The 22,970-nt window shown below is 36.8% G+C and overlaps 1 protein-coding gene across 1 annotated transcript in view; it reads right to left on the reverse strand.

Annotated features, from left to right (window-relative positions):
- The window catches only part of LOC140153760 (low-density lipoprotein receptor-related protein 1-like), a 228,719-nt gene that overhangs the window by 124,077 nt on the left and 81,672 nt on the right, over positions 1-22,970 (reverse strand). The window contains 13 exon segments of the mRNA XM_072176614.1: positions 2,359-2,487; positions 7,188-7,334; positions 8,437-8,688; positions 9,864-9,998; positions 10,557-10,811; positions 11,833-11,946; positions 12,905-13,036; positions 14,059-14,202; positions 14,622-14,756; positions 15,464-15,659; positions 16,649-16,880; positions 18,817-18,991; positions 19,798-20,055. Of these exon segments, the coding sequence (XP_072032715.1) occupies positions 2,359-2,487; positions 7,188-7,334; positions 8,437-8,688; positions 9,864-9,998; positions 10,557-10,811; positions 11,833-11,946; positions 12,905-13,036; positions 14,059-14,202; positions 14,622-14,756; positions 15,464-15,659; positions 16,649-16,880; positions 18,817-18,991; positions 19,798-20,055 (2,304 nt within the window).

A 22,970-nucleotide genomic window follows, 5' to 3' on the forward strand; every position in this document is an offset into this window, starting at 1 on the left:
TAGGTAACATGAGCGATTTAACAATATCTATATTGAGTTTAGAGGTTTAAATTTTGCTATTATGGTAGTGCATTAATAAAATGGTAGTTTTTAGATCTCTTTTAGATGGTACGTCCAAATGAATAAATGCTATTGCCTTAGATCAAAAATTTTTGATGCTTTTAGCAAGATTTTGACCACTTCATTTTGATATACAAGTAGTTAATCAGCAATTTTACATAATAAATAATTGTTGAATGAATCCGTATATGGGTAATAATAGTGTCCTGGGGTACCGCTTAAAGTTTATGACAATTAATTTCCATTGGTAGGGACACTTCATTACACATGTCATGTATTATGCTGTATTCGTAAGTAACATTTCAGTATTTGTAGGTAAGAATTAGACTTTTGGTGAAAATCGCAATCAAAACTTCATTTTATAAAGCACTTTGAATGTATTATTTTCTTTATGTGCGTTTATTGATACTTTAGACCCTATCATGTATTAATAATGTCGGTTCACAGCGGTTGAAAGAGGATTGAAGTAAGAAACAAAGGCACTAAAGTGACTTTAATTTGCTTAATTGCACACAAATCGCTTAAAACCGTTATTGCAGACTTGTGAAGTCCATCTTGGAGTCAGTTACGTCTTGTGGCCTTTCGTTTGAGGGCAACTACAATTAGCTTTATACCAGGGTCCATCACTGTGTTGTCTAGATCATGAGACAATGAGAACAGTCGTTTTTTCCATGGTATTCGTAGGTAACCTTAGCGAAAACGTCAAAAGTTACCTTCGAATAAATCAATTTGGACACAAATTACTCAGAAACCAGAAGGTCGGTAAACATTTAAAATGAAGCACACATGACTGTTGACAAATCCAAGTATTTATCCCCTTCTAATCTTCTTCAAATCTGATTTTGCTTTCAAATGAGCAGACCGTCGTCTATTTCAGTACATATTTTTCAACAATTAAGCCGTATTCAGTTTTGCATGGTGGGCATGTATGTGAATTCGCAACTTTCATTGACATATGATTTGATAGCAAACATACAGGCCTTCGTTATGTACCAATATGGGCATTGGCATGAATGGCGGTGTTTCACAATACTGTCATGATGTCAAATTGTATTCAGAGGTAACATTCGGTTACCGAAATTTACCTACGAATACTTGCTTTTATTGTTGATATCTCAGAAATATTTAAGCGCAGGCTATTGGAACTTGGTAGAAATAAAGAGTGTATTACCCTGCACCTATTGCTTAACTATTGTTTACTATTCTCTCACTTTGTGTAAATGACACAGCTTTTAACATGTATTCGGAGGTAATGCATATTTTTTACCAAACCTACCTTTGTGCCATTTAGAATTTCTGGCAGCTTAACACAATAATAAAGATGTCCGAATGCAATGCATTTCAGTATTGGACATATCAAAGCTTGTATCAATTATGCATTTATTAGTGATTTCCATTTTTAAAGATATATCTAGTGCTATGAAAAATTGTATTCAGTAGGTAATGTAAAAAAATACCACTCAAAAAAAAAAAAAAAAAAATTCATAATTATGTACAAATATGTGAAAAATTGAACAGGCAATCTTTGAATACACACCTTTCAGGAAATCAATTTAGATTCAATTCAATGACTTCTTTTCATAAGTGATTTAGATGTTTTTAAAAATACTGTAAGAAATATTTTGAAAAAATGGGTAAAAATAGCATGTTTTGGGGTCTCTGTGTCTAAGTTTTTCACAGAAGGGGTCTTATTATATATGGCGCAAGCGTATGATCAAGGCGAATAAACACAATACAAAAACGAATGCCAATTGATTAATACTTTTAAAGTTATGGCCCTGAACATGCCATGTACACTTTTCATTGGATTCGACCATATATTTATGTCTAAATTTGGTTTTGATGTATCAGTGCTCAGGCGCTGTCTTAGTGTCTACTTAGGGTCGATCCTTCATGTAATTATTTCATGTAAGCTAATCCTAACTCTAACCCTAATCCTAATCATAACCCTAATCCTAACCCTAACCCTAACCCTAAACTAACCCTAACCCTAATTTCGTGTAAAATTACATGAAGGAATAACCCTACTTGGGCTCCGTTAACAAAATTGCAAAATCATCCAGCTTACCCGCTATCAAAATGACCCCGTCTCGGACAAAAACACAAACAATTTAGCATTCAGCTCTAGGTTCAGGGACAGTCCAAAACTGAAAAATTAAAAAAAAATTTCCCAATTTTTTTCCCCGGAAAATTGGGAGTGATTGCGCGGAAATTGGAGTAGTTGGCAAGTATGATATCGATTTACCAGTTCCTCAACTTTGTTGATAAACATTGAGGTCAACTCATCTATATATTTACCATTTGTCTTGCATGTCCATCCATCTGCTTCCAATGCAAACCCAGGGTAGCAGGAGCACTTATAGTCGCCAGGCAAATTTGTACATATCTGACTGCATCGACCTCTTTTGCTGCTGCACATCTTGTTATCTGTAATATTGAGACAAGAAATAAGCATCCCACATCTCAGTATACTAGGCTGTTCATATCAATGTATCCTTTATAGTCCGTCTCATCTCAAGTTGAAAGTAATCATGTTGGATTTTGCAGTGGCATATTCGAATTGCGCATGCTAACCTAATCTCGCGGGGTATACATATGTGCAGAAAAGCAATGTGTCCGTATGCTGGTGATGCAACTGCACCAATTTGAATCTGCCACTCTAAAATCCAACATGGCGTTACTCTCAACTTGAGACGAGACACACGGTAAAGAGTGCATCTGGTGTTTTGTTCGCTCCAAAGATTGATTTGGAAAAGTTAGATTTTCACAATAAACATATTAATGAGATTATAAAGTGGTAACATTTCTGAGGTACACACAACAGTTTACATACAAGCGGAACACCTGTAAATTTTCTTAAAGTGAAAACAAGCTCTGGGGTTCAGCAGATCAACTTGCTGTTATTGAGCAAATACTGTCTGAATGAAAAGCCACAAGGTGTCCTTGAAAGAACTATATCATCGGAAACTTTCAGTTTCAGGTATTTTAATGCCTGAAACAAACAGAACTAAATATTTAAAAAGAGCAAAAATGTGCTACTAAATAGGTGATGTGGCAGAGAAATAAAACAGCCATCACATACTTTTTGAATTCTGACAATTGATTGCTGCGTTCTTGAAATATGAGAATTTTACGAAAAATACTTCATTTTCAAACTGTTCCACGTATTCAAATATTAAATTTAATTGATCAATGACTTGTATCTGGAGTACAAATCACTGCGCATGAGGTGTCTATAATATTTGAATCTGTGGAATGGATTGAAAATGAAGCAGTTTCATGAAAAAAAATTATATTCAAGAACAAAGCGGTTAATTGCCAAAATTCAAATTCCAACACATAAACTATTTAATTCTGCTTAGTTTGATTATTAAAATGCACAAAAATGTAAGTTTCCGACGATAAAATTCTTTCATGGACAACCTACATATGGGATACACAAATGCAGGCATGAGACTGCACTTTCCTAAAAAAATGAAAATGTGCATGGAATTGGGCAGAAAGTACCAAAAACAGGTTGTGGAAATTTTGACTAAAAAACTGAATTCAGTTTCAAAACTGAAAATTCTCATGCCCGCAAATGATTAAAAACTTCGGTCGAAGTTTTGCCACAAGTTTTAAAAAATAACGGTTAGTTCATGAAAAAGAAGAAGTGAAATTTAGCAAAACGCGACGAGGTTTATTTGCCCGTAAGAGAGCTCTATTGTTCCGCTATTGTATCCGCTATTGTATCCACTATTGTATTCTATTCATAAAAGCTACTGCAAGAATCGCGGCAATCCCTGATATTGCTGATGTCTACCACAAGCGTTTAGCATTTATTAACAATCAAAATTATCCCATACTCTTACATTTATAGTCTTATTCTCACCTTTTATATAATATTAAGAAATTGCAATTATGAAAACTACAAACTTTGAAAGTGAAAATATATTTACCATCAAAAATATATCATACTTAAATTCTATAGAGTCTATAATATATCCAACCCAGAAGTGCCCATTTATTTAAATTGTTGTAATAGCGCCCAAATATCCCCACAAATATCTTATACACAATTTTATTGATTCATTTTGGGCTAAATCAAAAGTCAGAAGTAGTTAAAAAGGGCAACATCCTCACCATTACTTGCTGCTTTACAAATTATCCTCGCTTGACCAAACACGCATAGTAAAAAAAAAAAAAAACCTAGCGTGGTTGTCTTAACAATGCAAAAGAGATGTACAGCTTACCCACTAACACTAGCTCATTTACAAAAACCTATTGAACAGTTACGTAGTCCATCGATAGTGCGGACACTCTTCACTCGCATAAACCACCAAAATTCGTGCTATTTTGGCGTTGGAAAAGAAATCTCGTGAATAGAGTGCCCTCTCTACTATCTGCCTACATGTTTACGTTCTAGAAATGCCAACTAAAATCATCCAACAACTTCATTTTAAGAATTATTTCAGTATAGAAATCAATAGGAACAGAAAGAGTATGGTCTACACATTCCAGGAAAATGTTTTATTTGTTTCTTCCGCCATTCTATATTTCCCTAAAATTATCACATTTTTCTCCAAAATCCTATGTAAATGATTCTCCACGCTACGCAGAAATTATGTGCGATAAATCATACAAATTTGCCACAATTTTACATCACTTTAGACAGTATTGCAAAATCTTGATGATTTTTAGGCATTTTCAACGGCAACTTGAGTATATTCAAAAATCAAATATCGCGCCAAGGGGATGACACTCTTATTCACGCATTCATTTACAACGCAAACTTGTATCGAATCCCGGTGGTTTGCGACCAATGAAATGTCCGCACCCCTGGATTTATTCATCCCTGGTATGAATTATTGATTAGGTTTGTCAAGGCAATAACCACGATCCGTTTTGTAATAATATAAAAGCACTTGCAATAGAATCCCGCTGAGTTCAATGAACTGCGCCCTGAAACCGATGGAGAGGTGCCCCATAAAGAAGCTATTCCATTGACCTCTATTAACAGGTCAGTGAGCTCTCCATACACAAATGAACAAGTACAATAGGACAAGACCAGCACCTATTACCTGCTTTGTAACATGTTATTTTGAAGTCGTGAAGATTAGTAATCGTCTGTGCATATGAACTGCGCATTTATGATGCAAAATATTAGTTCTATATAATATAAAATTACAAATACTGGTATTATGTTACACGGTATAGGTGATATATAAAACGACTAATAAAATCATGTCATCATGGCGTCATGTCAAAGGTTCATTATATCCCGTATGTTTGTCTAAATTCATATATATATTTGAAAAAAATTCTACACCCATTTAATATGTACTCAGGTGGAACCTTGCCTTTTTAATTTTCATTTCTTTTTATGTAACAAATTCAGGTTTTTCCATTACGGGGCCGCCGGGCAATACAAATTTAATGCTAACATTGAATGAACGCAGAATCAAGAATGGGCGTTTCTAGTACATACAGCGTCTGACTCTACCTGAGGACCTAGCCTAAGTCCCATGGGCTCCAAGAGTGGCTCTCCATACACACATGAACAAATACAATGACGGGTCGCCATTGCACTCCATACACAAATGATCAAATACAATGGAGAGTCCGACTGCCATGCAAATGAGCCAAGTGCCCTCTCAAGGGTCTGTTCTGTGATATCACACTGATCAGACTGATCTTTATGTTATTACAGCGAGGCTCACATACAATGTTCAACACAAAGTGAACGATGTTATAACTTGGAGGGCTAACAAACCAACACCGCAAATTCGACTGACGTGTGAACAACGTGGGATGCTATGAGGAAATTGAATACCGTTGTCTGATCATGCATGTGTGTTTATGTTTCGGATAGCGGTTACTTAGCAACTCTCGTTCCGCTTTGGGTTTATTGAATACACTCTATATAAAGTCATCAATATGCCGTTTCAGTCCTTGGCTGAACTATTGGGTTCAGCTATTAATTTTTTAATAATTCTGTTAACCCCATAGCATTAAAAACTAGTATTTTGATAAATAAAATAGCTGGATGCGGTATGCAGCTGATTGGGGTGGTTACGGGTCGTTAAAACCACTAACATGAAATATGGATATCCAACTAGTTTGCCCAGGGTTACAAAAGAACCGCTAACCGCGAAATATGGATATCCAACTAGTTTGCTCCTCCTCGGAGCTTCAAAAAACCACTCACCCCGAAATATAGATATCCAACTAGTTTGCTCCGCAGGGCTACAAAGCACCATTAACCGCGAAATATGGATATCCAACTAGTTCACCTCGCATGGCTACAAAGAACCACTTAGCGCGCAAATTTTTTTACCTCAAAAAGAATTAATATCTACCAAAAACGTTTCAAAAGCGAAAAGCGGCCAAAGTTTAAAAATCTTTCCTGTGTGGCTTTTCACCCTTTTTAAACTTGGTCCCATTTATGAAAGTTTCTAAAGACCCATACTGAAGTCATCTATAGGCTACTTGTTGGTTTTCTTAGTTGTCAGTGTTTATTTTGTAGAGCAAATGAATTAATGTTCGTGCGTAATTGAAGTTTTTTTTTTTTTTAGACGTTATAATGTATTTTGTAGCAAATACTCACTTTGTTTAATTCTTCATCGTCATGTGCGATTCTGCGCCTTATGTACAGATGTAGGGCCTATATGTAGCAGGTTGACACACAGTCAATTTGCTAAGTATATATAATACTCTACTACTCTTTATGATCACGCATAATATAATAAAACATAAACCTTGAAATGTTTTTGATAATGGTTGCATGTAAAAATTAGGACTCATTCTTCATGTTATTACTACTTTACTAAATGGGACCAAGTTTAAAAAGGGTGAAAAGCCACACAGGAAAGATTTTTTAAACTTTGGCCGCTTTTTACGTTTTGAAACGTTTTTTTTTTGGTAGATATGATAAGCTGGAAAGAACTTGTTTGGAATACACAAGTACAGAATCACTAGAAATGTTCTAGAAATTTAGAGATAGGGTACTGCAATTCAAATAACTGAACTATCTGCCTCCCGTGTCAATATTAGCTTTCTAGAGTTGTATAAACCGAAACAGAAAAAATAAAAGTGTTGGATTTGCAACATCAAGTATATTGACACAAGCAGTGTTACAATTAACTCACCTTTTTCACATTCATACCCATTGGTAGACAACTGCATGTTTTCAGGGCACGCACAGATACGTCCCGTCGGTGAATTCTGGCAGTTATGACTACAGTTAAACTCCCCAAAATCTACCTCACAAGTGGTGCACAAATGGATGTCATTCTCTTTACACTCTGTTACAAAGGAAGAAATATAAAACATCTACATCAGTAATATGCATTCAATATAATCTCAATTGCATATTATTCATATTACACAAAGGCTGTAAATTTCAAATGGGGTCCCTACTTGCCACACTCATCCCTTTCATCTATTCCATCAGGGCAGAGCTGTTCTTTATCACACATGTTTGAATGAGGTATAACTGTCTCAACAGCGGAATAAATGTAAAAGCGCCAAATTTCCGGAATTCCGGGGGTGCACGAGGGGCTTGTCCGGGGAATAGGCTGCAGGGTATCACCCCCTCCAAAAAAAGGTTTTTTTGCTCTTTTTATGACAAATTATCATCATCCAATTCCGAAAATGTTTTTAAAAAAAAGAATCAAAAATCCACATATCCGGAATTGCGGGAATTTTGGAAATCTTGCAGCTCTGCTTATGATTAAGGTGGCTCCTCCCTACTTACCACACCCATCCCCTTCATCTGTTCCATCAGGGCAGTACTGATCATTATCACACAAGTTTGAATACGGTATACACAGCTTATGATTAGGGAGGCTTCTCCCTTCTTACCACACCCATCCCCTTCATCTGTTCCATCAGGGCAGTGCTGATCACTATCACACAAGTTTGAATACGGTATACACAGCTTATGATTAGGGAGGCTCCTCCCTACTTACCACACCCATCCCCTTCATCTGTTCCATCAGGGCAGTGCTGATCACTATCACACAAGTTTGAATACGGTATACACAGCTTATGATTAGGGAGGCTTCTCCCTACTTACCACCCCCATCCCCCTCATCTGTTCCATCCGGGCAGTGCTGATCACTATCACACAAGTTTGAATACGGTATACACAGCTTATGATTAGGGAGGCTCCTCCCTACTTACCACACCCATCCCTTCATCTGTTCCATCAGGGCAGTGCTGATCACTATCACACAAGTTTGAATACGGTATACACAGCTTATGATTAGGGAGGCTTCTCCCTACTTACCACACCCATCCCCTTCATCTGTTCCATCAGGGCAGTACTGATCATTATCACACAAGTTTGAATACGGTATACACAGCTTATGATTAGGGAGGCTTCTCCCTACTTACCACACCCATCCCCTTCATCTGTTCCATCCGGGCAGTGCTGATCACTATCACACAAGTTTGAATACGGTATACACAGCTTATGATTAGGGCACTTCCAGTAATGTTTATCACATCCTTGGAATTGACAGTCATCCCCTAGAACTTCATCTGATGTGTCGGCGCAGTCTGCAATGCCGTCACACTTTTGCCATAGAGGGATACACCCTGTGCCATTTTTACACTGAAAGTGTGTCTCTGGTGGACAGGATGGCACTAGAATGAAAAGAATATGATATTATAATACATGACAAAGCTGCATATTATCAAGAGACCTTTAAATGATGAAATAAATGAACCTTTTGAGCATTTACTTTCTGACCCATCCCAGTGGCATACCGTGGCCACCCCTACCAGGGGGCTGCAGAAAAGGTACATTTTGCCACCCCTTCATCATCAACAGACGAAAAGATTGACCAAAAAAAACAACAGATGTATAGTTCCACTGCTTTCACAATTTTTTAAACCTTTTTCATAATTTGGCTGCCCATTTTTATTTAATAATTCTTTTTGTTGCCCCTTCTTCTTCCACCACCCTTTTTTTTTGCCGCCCTCTGCTTTTACCCAGGGGCTCGCACCCCAAAGCCCCCTAAATACATGCATGCATCCCATCACAAAAACAGCAGTTCGAGTCAATTAAATATTGCATTCTAAATTGCCACCTCATTCTTCTTTAATAATTCATTTCCATACACAGTATTTATTTGCATTATTTCTTCTCTTAGTTGAAGTTGCAACTGCACAAACTTGGCACTCCATTTTTCATCAGCAAAAAGAGATTCCGCATAAAGTTGCTACCTTTGCCCAAATCCTCAAAGACATACGACTCAATTCGAAGTATAATTTGAGACTGAATTAAAAAGACTCATTTGCGTATGACATTCTGAAAACCAGACCAAGAAAGCCGTTTTGAGCAGGTCAGCCACAACTCACACCGCGCCTTTGCCCTGAACGTCAGATACAAACTCATCTTTTTAATTTGGTCTCATCAGATTATAGCAATACAATATCTCTAATTTAGATCAAAAGCATTTTTAAAGTGCTCTGAGCTATGATGCATTGAGTATGACCACGGTTTCTGCCAAAGAACGGCACTTGTTTACATTTTGAGAGCGTGCACAGCGTAAACACCGAAGTGGGGTTCTGTTTGACAATCATAACAACAGACACAGTAATCTGATTGACTGGTTATGAGTCAAAACATTGGTCGGCGCAAACAAAAATCTGTGTATGTCGCTCATTAACAGGGCGCTCGCGTCAATCTGAACAAGGGACTGCCGTTCTTCTCCGAAACTGAGTGTAGTGCTAATACATTATACATTTCATGTTACCTAGCAAAGAAACATAAGGTTATCTATTGTATAGGTGAAGTTAAAGTTATTAAAACTTACAATCACATGACAGCTCATCTGAATTATCAGGACAGTGCTTGTTTCCATCACATACCATATCCTTAGGTATGCATAAACCAAGACCACTACCACACTGAAACTCATCTCGTAAACAGAGTGATACTGGTGGGGCAGCTGTTATGAAGACACAGAATAATAATATAGCATTAACATCTAACACGGTTCTATTGCAGTTTGAGTTTAGTTATAGCTTCCCAAACTGTTGCCCATTGATATCAAAATTGAACTTCAAAAAATCAACTTTGAACTAACATAAAGAACTACACTTTTTGGTCTTCATGCATGACAATCCACCTTGGCAGATTTACCATTACATTAGGCACAGGACTACTTAGACTCAGAATTATCTGGTCTGTATCTTAGTAAATGTCTTAATATCGACAAATCGTCGTCTGCATCACATAGTGTCGTATCCCAAAAGGCTGCTTTGTGTGATTTTTTTTATTATTGTCATCTAATTGTGATAAAATACACTATAAAATTAACTGGACATATTAATTTTAAGGTAATATCACACTATTACAATCCTGATCCATTCATTAAAAAAAAGCATGCTGAAATATAAAATAACAATATGAAATAAAACAATGATACAAAAATCACACAAGGCAGCCTTTTAAGATATGATGATATTTGATGCAGATGACAAAATATGATCCTATGAAGACTTACTGCAATTGGCAATATTTTGGTCCTCATCTGAGCCATCAGCACAGTCTTTGATGCCGTTACAAGTCAATGCCCGGTCTAAGCATGTCCCAGTATCGTTGCGGCACTGGAACTTTGTCGCTGGATCACAATGGTAAGAGCAATCTTTTTCATCGCTGCCATCGCCGCAGTCGTCATCCTGATCGCAGCGCCAAGATATGCTGATGCAGCGACTATTATTACAGGTGAACATATCAGGTTCGCAGGTTGTGGCGTACGCTGTCAAGGAAACAGAAAATTCATATCAAAGTGCTGTAATTTTATACAAATGTCACAGTTATTTCTTACATTTACATTAAATATGGGAGAAAGAAACACACATGACTTGCTATTATAAAAAAATAATCTTTCAATTTCACAGAATAAAGTCAGGAAGAAAATTTCCTACAGTTTGATCAGTTCACGGAGTAATAGCAATATGTTTCGTCGGCAGAATACTACACTATCGTAAGTGCAGTTTGTGGACAATTTTACAGGAGCATACCGTAAAACCTTGTCTACAAGCATATAGAGTGCTTCTGATGAAAGCTAAATTATTCCAGGCGCCATTATGGAATTTGAGCAAATAAATTACAGATCAAGCATATACAAACAAGTATTATTGTAAGGCCAATCTATTGTATTGGTATATTTACGCTTGTTTGGTATTAATTACGCTTTCATTAAAAACACTATATATGCTTGTAGACGAGGTTTTACGGTATTTGTGTTTTGCATAGCCATTTGTTTCCAAGTAGCCATAAAATGACATGGGAATGTAAAGCAATTTAATTTTAATAATATAAACTAAATGGTGTTGAAGTTATTAGTGCTGCACTCAAAAAGACACCTTTTGCCCTAATGTTACTGAATCTACAAATAAAAACACCGGATTTATCGTCTCTATTACCAGTCATGGGAGCTATGCACTTAGCGAGCTTGATGACAACGATAGGGGTCATATTTTTTCAAACAAAAGTCTAAGCACCCATAATAAGCTAGTAAATGTAAAGTGAGGGATTTTGTGTACATTTTCAATGGCAGGTGCTTTTCTATTATGGTACCACAAAGCATAATGGGATACTCCCTTCAGCTGCAGTGACGTTAACCCATTGGCTTTAATGTGTAACTGTTAAAGACGGCTAATAAAACAAACCACAATTTGTTCAAAACAGTCAAAATTCTTTTTTTTTTAAATGAGTAAATGCTAAAATATCCCGCTAAACTACATGTACAATGAATGAATATGTTAACAACTTACCGCAACCAATTTCATCCGATTCATCGCCGCAGTCATCTTCACGGTCGCATTTCCAGTTATTAAGGATACAGCGGCCGTTACCGCATCGGAACTGGTTCTCATTGCAGGCTTGATCTACATAGGTAACACATCAAGTTAACACAATCAACATTTTGATATGTGAATGAAAATATGAAGGCAGGTCAATTATGGCTAAAACTGTGTGTTACATTGGTTTTGAAGAACAAGAAAGTACTATGACAGAAGTACGGTGGCTTGGCGGAACGGGCACTGACTCATAATCGAAAGGTTGCGGGTTCTAGCCCCGGCGACGCCATCATGTTGTGCCCTTGAGTAAGGCACTTTATCTCGCTTTACTCCTCTCCACCCAGGTGTTTAAATGGGTACCGGCATTCTTCAATGCTGGGAAGGTAACAGACTCGCTGTAGAGTAGGTGTAGCGATCCCCCTATAGCAACATTACATGGAGGAGTCTGGCCCAATCGCCAATGAAAGAGAGATGGGCACTCTGATCACTGTTTATATAGGATCGTCTCCTTTACCTTTACTTTTAATGACAGAAGCATGCAGAAAGAATGACTGAGAACATGAATTCTATCCTTCATCCTTTATGGGCTATTCAAGTTGATATAGATAGAAGACATGACCTTAATCTTCCACATAGGGGGTATAAATTTCAAATGAAATCACCTTTTCAGGTAACCCCATTTGATATTCACTCCAACTGTGTGAGAGATAAAGGTCATGTCTTCCACAGGGGGTATGGATTTCAACTGGAATAACCCACTCACAGGGGTATGAGAGGCCTCAGACAAAAAAAAAGAGGAAAATCACTAAAATAGCTGAAAAACAGCACAAAATCAGGGTAAAAACACCAAATATGGGCTAAAAAATAAAATAAAACGCATAAATTTTGGCAATAAAAAGAGCTGAAATCAGCTAAAAAGCTGAACTCTCACACCCCTGCACTAAAGAAATCTTTTAGGTTAATAAACAAAATTAATACTAGGCAAAATCTATATTATGAAAACTATAGGTCTAAATTGGTCTAACGGCATGCATCCAACACTTACTTTGACACAGCACTGGAGACTCATCGCTACGGAAACCATCTAAACAATCATCATCACCATCGCATGTCCACCTGTTGGTAATACACTTGTTGTTTCTGCACAGGAATTGATCTGTAGCACATGTCAGATCACCTGCAAATGGGATACAATCACATGTACACAACTTGGTTTAATAAGCACTTTGAGGTGGCTATCCATAAACCCATCCCATACCTGCAAGGCCTCAAACACATCAAGTTTTGATGCAAATGCAATGAATACAAATACAAACCCAAGCAATGAGCATAAAACTATTGTTTTGAGGGTATTGTGAAAAATTTTGTTTTTGGAACCAAGTAAAAACAAAATACAATTTTAACTTAACCTTTCATTTTCCCTTAAAAAATAGTACAGCCGATCTGCTAGTGAACCTGTTACTAAGTACTAAGTTACTACACTACTACGGTAGTGTGCATACTGCATAAAATCCGTAGCATATGCTTGTGCAAAAGTCATTACAGTGCATATTTCCATACCAAGCACACTTGGAAGTTATTACGTGGAGGGCCACTGTTGTTTTAGTAACCACACATTGTGTCCATATTTTGACGAATAAATAAGTTTGATTGGGTCACATGCATCGGGTATATTCATGAGGTTATGAATGTATATAAACTGAATATTGTTGAATTAGTAACTTCAGGAGCATATGCTCCTGATAACCTCATTTTGAGCATGTCCAACCTCATTTTTTTAATAATGAAAACTATTACAGTAGAAGCAAGGATTCTGAAGTACTAATATACAAGAGGATAAGCCACTAATTTGTGTAAATGAAGACAGTCCCACATCGCTCCAACGTATGACGGGCAGTCGATACTGGACTTGTATCAAGACTGAGATCATATGACAAAATTGCCTTATATTTGTTATCTGTTACCAAAGATCTGGAACTAAGCCTAGCAACTGTCAAACAACACTGCAAGTCAGTCAGTTTTAATATTGTACCAGTATGCATGTATTGCTGTATACACTCGCATAAAATTAAGGCTAAAAACTCCCCAAATACCAATGAAGTAACTTCACTTTTTATATAGGGTTTGAATACGAGTGTCACATCCATGGTAGAAGTCAATGCCCCAAATATATATCTGAGTACACAAATTCCTTCTTACCACAGTTAGCATGTCCAAATTCATCAGAATGATCCCCACAATCATTGTCTCCATCGCACGTCCAACTGTCATCGATACAACGCCCATTTCTACATTCAAAATCAGTTGATTCACAGCGTGTCAGCCTTTCATAGCTGTCGTCAGCTGTGGTGTACGAAAAATGAAACAAAGTTTATTCCTACTGGGTGTCATAAAATACAAACCCCAACAACAACAAAACACCAATCAAAGTTAAGCACTTTAAAATTTGTTGATTTTGCCCCCCTAAATTCACTTTTCCCCCAATGCCTCCCCAAAAAACATTCCTGGCACCGCCACTCATCATAACCATAATAAACACTAAAGTCTTATTCAGATTCCCTTTTACAAATTAAGCGTCCTGCTAGCCGTCCAGCGCGTATTATTTGCACATGGTCCAATGCACACGCTTGAGGTTGCGCGCGTATACGCGATGGTTAAGCTGTCAAATGAAATCTGAATAAGACTTTACCAGTACGCAATCAAGGTAGGATTCTACATTTAAATAATACTGATGCCATATTCAACAAGTTTGTATAACTTACCAACACATTGTGCAGAATTTGTGTCACTTGTTTTGTTGCCATCCATACAAGCACACATTTTGCCACCGGGTACTGGTAAACAAAGCTGCTCACAATCACCATTGTTAACACTACATGCATTGGTTGCATTAGGACCTGAAACAATTGAAATGTTAAGGTGAACTTAAAATAATGGGCTATTCTGGTTCCACACCCCTGAAAGGAAGACATGACCTTAATCTCTCACACAGATGGTGTAGATTTCAAATGGGGTCACACTATCAGGTAACCTTATGTGAAATTCACAAAGGGTGTATGGATTTCAAATACACATATTGGCTTTTTTTATGCTTCATTTTTCCTTAGGTTTTAGATCACAGCTTCTCAACCAATTTCATCAAATGAGGATTTAAGTCAGATCTAAAGAGTACAAGAATTGGCTGCTTGTTTTCATTTTATGACATATATTATGTTTTTATTTTATCTACATGTAACCTTTTTTTGGGACACCCGGTATGTTTTTATTTAGGATATACAGGGGTGAACATATTATTTTTGCGCACTGTATATCCCCCTTCTAGTGAATTTTCATTTATACTATACTATCTTTATTACGTAGGATCTTTCAATACATAAGTACATATCTATATCAGAGAGAACTTTATAATTTGCAAACAATAGTTGCAAATGTTCCATGTAAAGACTAAAAACTACCCGAAAAGGTTCTTCTTATATCATATTAATGGAGATTTACAAGTATGTTTTACCAGTTTCCTCATAAAAGTAGTCCATATCTAAGGTAACCCAAAGGTGCAGTTTAGAGTATAGAAGATATGGGATTACAAAGATCCTAGGAATCTTACCTTTCGCCTGTGATTCTGGATCATAAACACGCAGTTCAAACATCATGCCTTTTTTGCGCACCATAGCAGGTGGTGTGCCAGGGGCACTCATGTTCAATCGGTATATAATTCCTTTATGGTAGTCACTCCAAAATAGCAAGGTCTTGTAGTGTGCAATGCCAAATGGATGGGTTACCTCACTGCCAATGTGAATCACCTATTGAGAAAGCATATAAGATCCTTACACAGATGACAATTTCCAAAGATTAAGTGGAATAGTGTGTTTTTTACGCACTTTCTTCAAGAAACAGGTCTTGTTCAACACTATTCCACTTCTTGTGCTGGGTGCCATTTATTGGGGTGTGAATGTGGTCCAGGAAGCTGTTGGCCAACTGCTTGGTTACTGACATGTGCTTAGAGTAGAGTATTGAACAGGGTTGTAGCTAGGATATTTTTAGTGCCGGGTGGTATTTGATGAAAATCTTGCAAATTTGGCAATTTTGTGCTAAAATGGACCAAATTCTTGACTAAGTCAATAAAATGGTGTACTTTTGGCCTCTGAGTGGTGGGCTCCAGTGCTTAAATGCAGCTGAGTGGTGGGCTCCAAAACTGAGTGGTGGGCTCTGCCGCCCACCACCGCCCACTGTAGCTACAACCCTGGTATTGAAGTAATCCTGTGTGTAATTTTGGTTAATTTTGATGCACAGAATTTTAAGATATGACTTTCTGAAAAAATTTTAATTTCCTTTTTTAGCTTAGTGTATGTGATATCCTAATCACTATGGCACAAATCACATACTCTAGTTTTAATAGATCACAGACATTGTATAAATACCTAAACAAACGTCCGCCATTTTGAATTGACAAGCTGGTTCGCAGAATAGGCAAATTAACCACCAGGAATGCATATTGATAAGTTAAACTACTAGTAATATAATTCTCTCAAGTGGACACAACCCCCACACCTCCACCCCCACACACTGATGGATGGACACACGACTTGTGATGTCGTATGGTCTTTTCTTTTGGACGACATAAAAACAAAAAATTTTAAGTCAATGTCATCACAAAATACTCAGATTCGCTTCCTGCCTCTTCCCATCTCACAACTCTTCCAAAGCTCAGAGGACTCAAATGGTTGGTCTTTTAGTAAGCAGTAAAACAAGAAACAACAGAAATAAACTCTTAATAAGTCACAAAACTTACCGAAATGCTATATGTACCATTCACATTCTTCTTAAGATCCAGCGCATAAATTTGATCATAGAAAGCATCACAAAAATACAAGGTGTTATTCAGAGTATCCAAGCTGAGTCCATTGGGCCACAAGACATCATTCCAGATGGTTTGTCTGTTTGTTCCATCCATGTGAGCAGATTGAATCTTGGCTTCATCTTTATGGTTGACATCCTCTGCCCAATCACTGAAGTACATCATGCTACAAAACAAGGGCATCACAACAAAATGATATAAAACTTGCACTATGCAAAAATGCAATATGTAACCCAGCTTGTAAATATGTCTATAGCTTCAAAACTATTAATTGTATTCACAATATCTTAACATACCCCATTGATGTTGTTCAATATTAACAACACAGTAGTGTTTTTAAAATTAAAGAAAAAATGCCCAAATTTGAAAGATAATTAAACAACAATCAAGCAATAGTTATTACACAAGCATTACGGTATATGCAAAACCAAGCAATTTTTTTTTGCGCTTAAGGGGGTACTACACCCCTGGCCAATTTTGTTCCTATTTTTGCATTTTTCTCAACAATTATAGCGCATTGGTGGCAAGTAAGATATGTATATTATAGGGGCAAGGACTACAACTACTGCACTGAAAATTCAGCAACTCAAGGCAAGTAGTTATTGCTTTATTGATCAAATATTGGTTTTCCCTCATTTTTGACTGTAACTCCACAACTGTTATCTGTGCTGAAATAAAATTTCCAGTGCAGTAGTTGTAGTCCTTGCCCCTATAATATACATATTTTACTTGTCCCCAATGCGCTATAGTTTTTGAGAAAAATGCAAAAATAGGCACAAAATTGGGCAGGGGTGTAGTACCCCCTTAATTCAAATCAATGCAATTTACTGCAACAAAAAATGAAAATGGGCACATGTCAACTTCAAACTTCACTGAGACCACAATACGCAATCAATCGGTTTTTTTTAAATGAATGAAAAATCAATAAACATTGAAACATAAACAAAAAAATGCTCCATCAATTGTAACAAAAGAGATGTCAAAATTGAGTGGAAGAAGGGCCCAACTCCAATTTTTTACAAAAATGAGTTAGACCCAGCATTTTATTGCCAGCAGACTGTTCTTCCTTATGTGTGAAAGATGAGCCAAAATTCACTCTCTAAATAGTCTTCCACATACACTTAATCATGGTTTTCATGGAAGAAAGGCCCAACTCCATGGAGTTGGACCCTTCTTCTACAAATATAGGGTTAAAGAGGAATTTTGTTCATCCATGAAATCTGCTTTTCACTACAATAAACTTTCTTGCTAACATATTACATGAGTTCTACTTGTGCATAATGGTGATTACCTAATTTCTGTAGCTATTTATAACATGGAACTGGCACTTGCAGTATATTAGTGGAAGAAGGGCCCAACTCCAGCTCGTATTAAGACATGTACCGTTGCCATGGAAACATCATATATAATTTCGAATGTGTGCAATACTGATGTGTATGTATTAAAGGTCCCCTGAACACGAAAACATTCTGTCTATAAAACTTTTCCAAATATTAAGTTTTTTCTTAATATCTCAAAAACAGTTTTGATGGAGTTGGGCCCTTCTTCCACTCAGGTATTCAATTGTCTCTTTCTGATGTTTTCATATACCCAATATGACTAATAAATTAAAAGTTATAGGTGTATTTATAATGGCTGAGATAATACGGAATTCCAGAATTTTGTTAGGTCTTTACTAATACACAGCTATTCAAGCTGCCCATGCTTGATTATTTCATCACCTTACTCTCTCTATTCTTAATGAAGTGGCCTACATTAATGCTGGATGACATAAAACCATACCATAAGGCGATAAAAAAAACACTGTTTTACGGGATGACTGACTTTTCAAGCAGGATCAGGTGGTCGGGAATGTTTTTTCCTGGAGGCTAAACTGACCCTGAAAAATAAATCAAAAGCTTGAAAATCGGGCAAAAATTTGATATGTTCTGAATTTGTTTCACAATTTTTCAGCCAAAAAAAATAAATTTTTGCCAATAAACGACTGATTTTTACTTGATTTTATCCAATTAAAAAAAGTATGTGAAAAAGCAAAATCTGGGATTGGTCGGGCCCGTAAAATAGGGTGTTTTTTTTTGTCCCTTAGAGCATTATTTGCTTACCCGCCAACAGGATCCAAGACGATGGCACGAGGGTGTGTTAGGTTCTTGGAAATTAGTACTCTACGATGCGCTCCATCATCTAGTCTAGCAACGTTGATGGTCTTCAGATCATCATCTGTCCAGTATAGATTTTCACTTATCCAGTCCACAGCTATACCTTCACAATTACTGACACCTACATACAAAAATAAAGTACATGTTTAGTGGGTGTGTCTCTGCAACAGCCTCAATCATGGACACACTCATACCTTAAGGGGGTACTACACCCCTGGCCAATTTTGTGTCTATTTTTGCATTTTTCTCAAAAATTATAGCGCATTGGTGGCAAGTAAGATGTGTATATGATAGGGGCAAGGACTACAACTACTGCACTGAAAATTCTGCAACTCAAGGCACGTAGTTATTGATTTATTGATCAAATATTGGTTTTCCTCACTTTTGACTGTAACTCCACAACTGTTGTCTGTGCTGAAATAAAATTTCCAGTGCAGTAGTTGTAGTCCTTGCTCCTGTAATATACATGTCTTACTTGTCACCAATGCGCTATAATTTTTGAGACTTCACGACTAGCAGGCAGAGCATTAAACACTTGAGGCCCTATACAGAGGTATATGTTTGTAAATATTAACTATACCAGTTTGTTTGGTGAATGTTAATAAAATATTGATATTGATTATTATGGGGTGAACACCACAAAATAGTAGAGATATCATATATCTAGTCCAATAAAACAGTAATTGTGAACATTTTTGCACCCCACATCATTTTTGCACCCCACAACCTACCTCTTTTAAGCCTGCTCCTGTCTGTATGAACCACGAATATGTCCATATCTGTGTTTCACAGTGTGTCTATATGCCAAAATATTTTTTCTGCTTGTTTCTATATTATATTTTCTCTTGATACACAAATAAAATAAGAAAATCAAATTCACATCAGCTAATTTTATACCCTATTACTTTGATGGCAATATCATCTTACGTTCTGTGAGTAGCGGCTCCCTCCCCGATCCATCCAGCTTCTGTCTGGCGATGACATAATTGTAGGAATCAGCATAGTACACATACTTTTGATCGGCCCAGTAATCTACAGCGCGGGGACTTTCTAGATTTAGAATGGGTACCATAGACTCCGTCACTGATGTACTTTCATGTCCGCTCGTAGTAGTCAATGGGATTCCATGTATAGAACCAGGGAAGCCTTGACCGTAGATAAGGAATTGCTCAGCGTTGGTGGATTCTGAAAGGAAAAGATACAAGCGAAATACTTGAGCTTGCTTTTTTACAAGAGCTTGCATTACAGACACATTTAGTATACTAATGCATTCTATCTAAAGGTAGTTATTGTGATGCAATCTGCGTGCTAGGCAGATGACCAAACCACTAGACTATCGGCTGTCCCTGATAAACAGAGTTGAAACCAGTCACAGGTTCGATTCCTATATCAACACATTCTCCAATTTCTTATCCAGTGCTTGTGCCGGCACTTATTAATTTTGTTTGTCTGAAGTTTTAATTGATACACATTGGGTGGTTACAGTTTAAGTATTCTTTCCATTGTTATGTTTATATTCAGTTTTTTCTTGTATCATTAAATCATCTATTAAATTGATCCCCGATGCGTTTATTTGTTTGTTCCGATTCATGTTGCATAAATCTAGTTTCAAATAACATACTCTACGTATGAAACAAAATAAAACTCAGTGTGAACCAATGATGAAATTAAGCGGAATGCTTTACAAGTTGGCCAATTGATTTGGAACGCATCCAAAATATATGTTAAATTAATATGATTACATGTTGATGGCAGGTTTCGCAAAATTTAGCAAATTAATACAATGTTAATTTGTAGAAGCTACATGGGGCTCTTGTGATAAGTAAGTTTTAGTTTACTGAGTATGGTTACCCTCGTTAAAGATGTTTGAAATGAAAAACATAAATTCTTAAGCAGCCATGGTGGCGTAGCAGTTAAGATATAGATTCATAATCATGGGATAGCTTTAGTCATGGGTTAAAACCCTTTCAGCATCAATATGTTGTGCAAGGTGCTTTACCTCACTTGCCTCGCTCCACCCAGATGAAATGGGGAGCTGTTAGGGAAAATTACAATCCAAGAGCTGAGAGGAGCTGCGGTAAGGTCGCACCCTTCTGATGTATCTCGGTGGAAGTGCAATGATAATATTGTTGAAGTATGTTGGTACCATACTTACGGTGATATGCACATTAAATAACAAAATTAATTTTATTGTTGAATACCCCTACTGTGCAAAATAACATTGATATTGTCTTTTTATTTCATTTACTTGTGAAGCTCCAGCCAGAGCTGTTTATAGATAGTTGTTTATTAATTAGTTCACACATTGTCTACACTGACACTAACTTTTCCATTCACTGCAACTAAAAATACCAAAGTTGTAATAGTTCTGAAGATCTATTGCAAACATAATTATCATACATGTACTACATATCACATCTTTCACATTTCTTTAATTAAATAGAAAAATCTATCATAAATTTAGTTGATGACAAAATAAAATAAAACTACAATCATGTCAGCCAGAAAATAGTAATTCATATCATCTCAGCCTAGAATATACAATTTCATTAATTCAGAGACCAATTAGTACAAATACAATAGGAACTAAGGGAACAAACCAAAAGATTGACAGAGTCCTATTTTCGATAGGAGGCGTTAAAAATTATGGCTGGGGCATCCCAAAAGCAAAATCATGTATGTTTCTCCAATACTATTATTGTGACCGGATTCCAGCGTTATAGTTACACATTTACAGGACTTTATTGATCTTTTGGTTTGTCCCCTAAGGCAGACCACATACGGCACAGAAACAATACGGAAATAACATGACAGAATAACAGACAACAGAAAAGAATGAGACTAATAGAGACAAAACATAATGCAAACAAGGCAACGTATACAAGATAATTAGCTGCTCGAGTGCCACTGAAATAAATGCTGCAACAGAGTGTTGTTAACGAAATATACATCTCACATACATATCACTGCTGATAGAACTAGACAAAGTCTTTGAGTGCCAACTTTTACATTCACATGTTATTTTTTCTAGCATTAAGTTTTATTAAGTCTTTGTCAGTAAACTGCAATAAATATGGCTACATAGTATAGAAAATGGTGAATATAATAAGTACAAAGTATTAAGTTTGACAAGCTATATAATTTTGAAATTCTAATCTTCACAAAGCTGTGTTTACAAGCATGTTGTAATTTAGGTATCCCTTGAGAATTATCTATGTTGTAATTTAGGTATCCCTTGAGAATTATCTACTCACTTTTATTTCTAATGCTCTTAGCATTAGATCTAAACATTCTCATCGCACAATATGAAAATCAGAGAGAAGAAAATCCACTAAGCAGGCATATATGATTTGAATGAAGTCCAGGACCCTTAGAGTTCATAGATAGGTGATGTAGGCCAATCAATCAAGCTAATCATTTTGATGGTGTAGATAGGATAATTTCAAACCCATTGCCTCAATGCCTATCTTCTACTGACTTACTGACTAGTGTTTCAATGTGTTTGCTTTCACCCTAACTCTACAAAATCTTACAAGGAAAACCACTGTGCATGCATGCATGCCACGTGTAGCCATGTAAGGTCGCACCCATCAGTGGTGTGAAAAGCCACAGACCAAAAAAGGAGACTAATAGAACCTGCTGAAAAATAGCGTAAAAACGCCAAATATGGGCAGAAAGTAATATAGGCACTGCATCGCTGGCCGGGCCAGCGAAACCCCCGTGGCATGAGGTCAATTCCCAGGGGATACCAAGTGAAATCTTTGTTCATTTTCTTTCCCTTTTCATCCCTTCTCTGCCTTCTGATATCAAAAAACCATGGTCCATGTTAGGGTTAATATAATGCTGCATTTTGATTTTGCACTTTACACTAATTATTTGGCAACAAGAACAGCCAAGTGCAGCTTGCGCATGCATGTTTGAGCTAAACAGAGCTATTACACTGAATTCACCTGCGGGATAATAGGGTGCATAATTAACATTTTTTTAAAGTGGAAATAACCTAGATTATATCTAGTATGCAGGAATACCATGTAAAATAAGTGTTTTGGGAGTGACAGCATTCATAATTTGGCACTGAGGATGATGCTGTCTGCTACAAA

This window comes from Amphiura filiformis, chromosome 5 (assembly GCF_039555335.1).
Source record: "Amphiura filiformis chromosome 5, Afil_fr2py, whole genome shotgun sequence".
Classification (NCBI taxonomy): Eukaryota; Metazoa; Echinodermata; class Ophiuroidea; order Amphilepidida; family Amphiuridae; genus Amphiura; species Amphiura filiformis.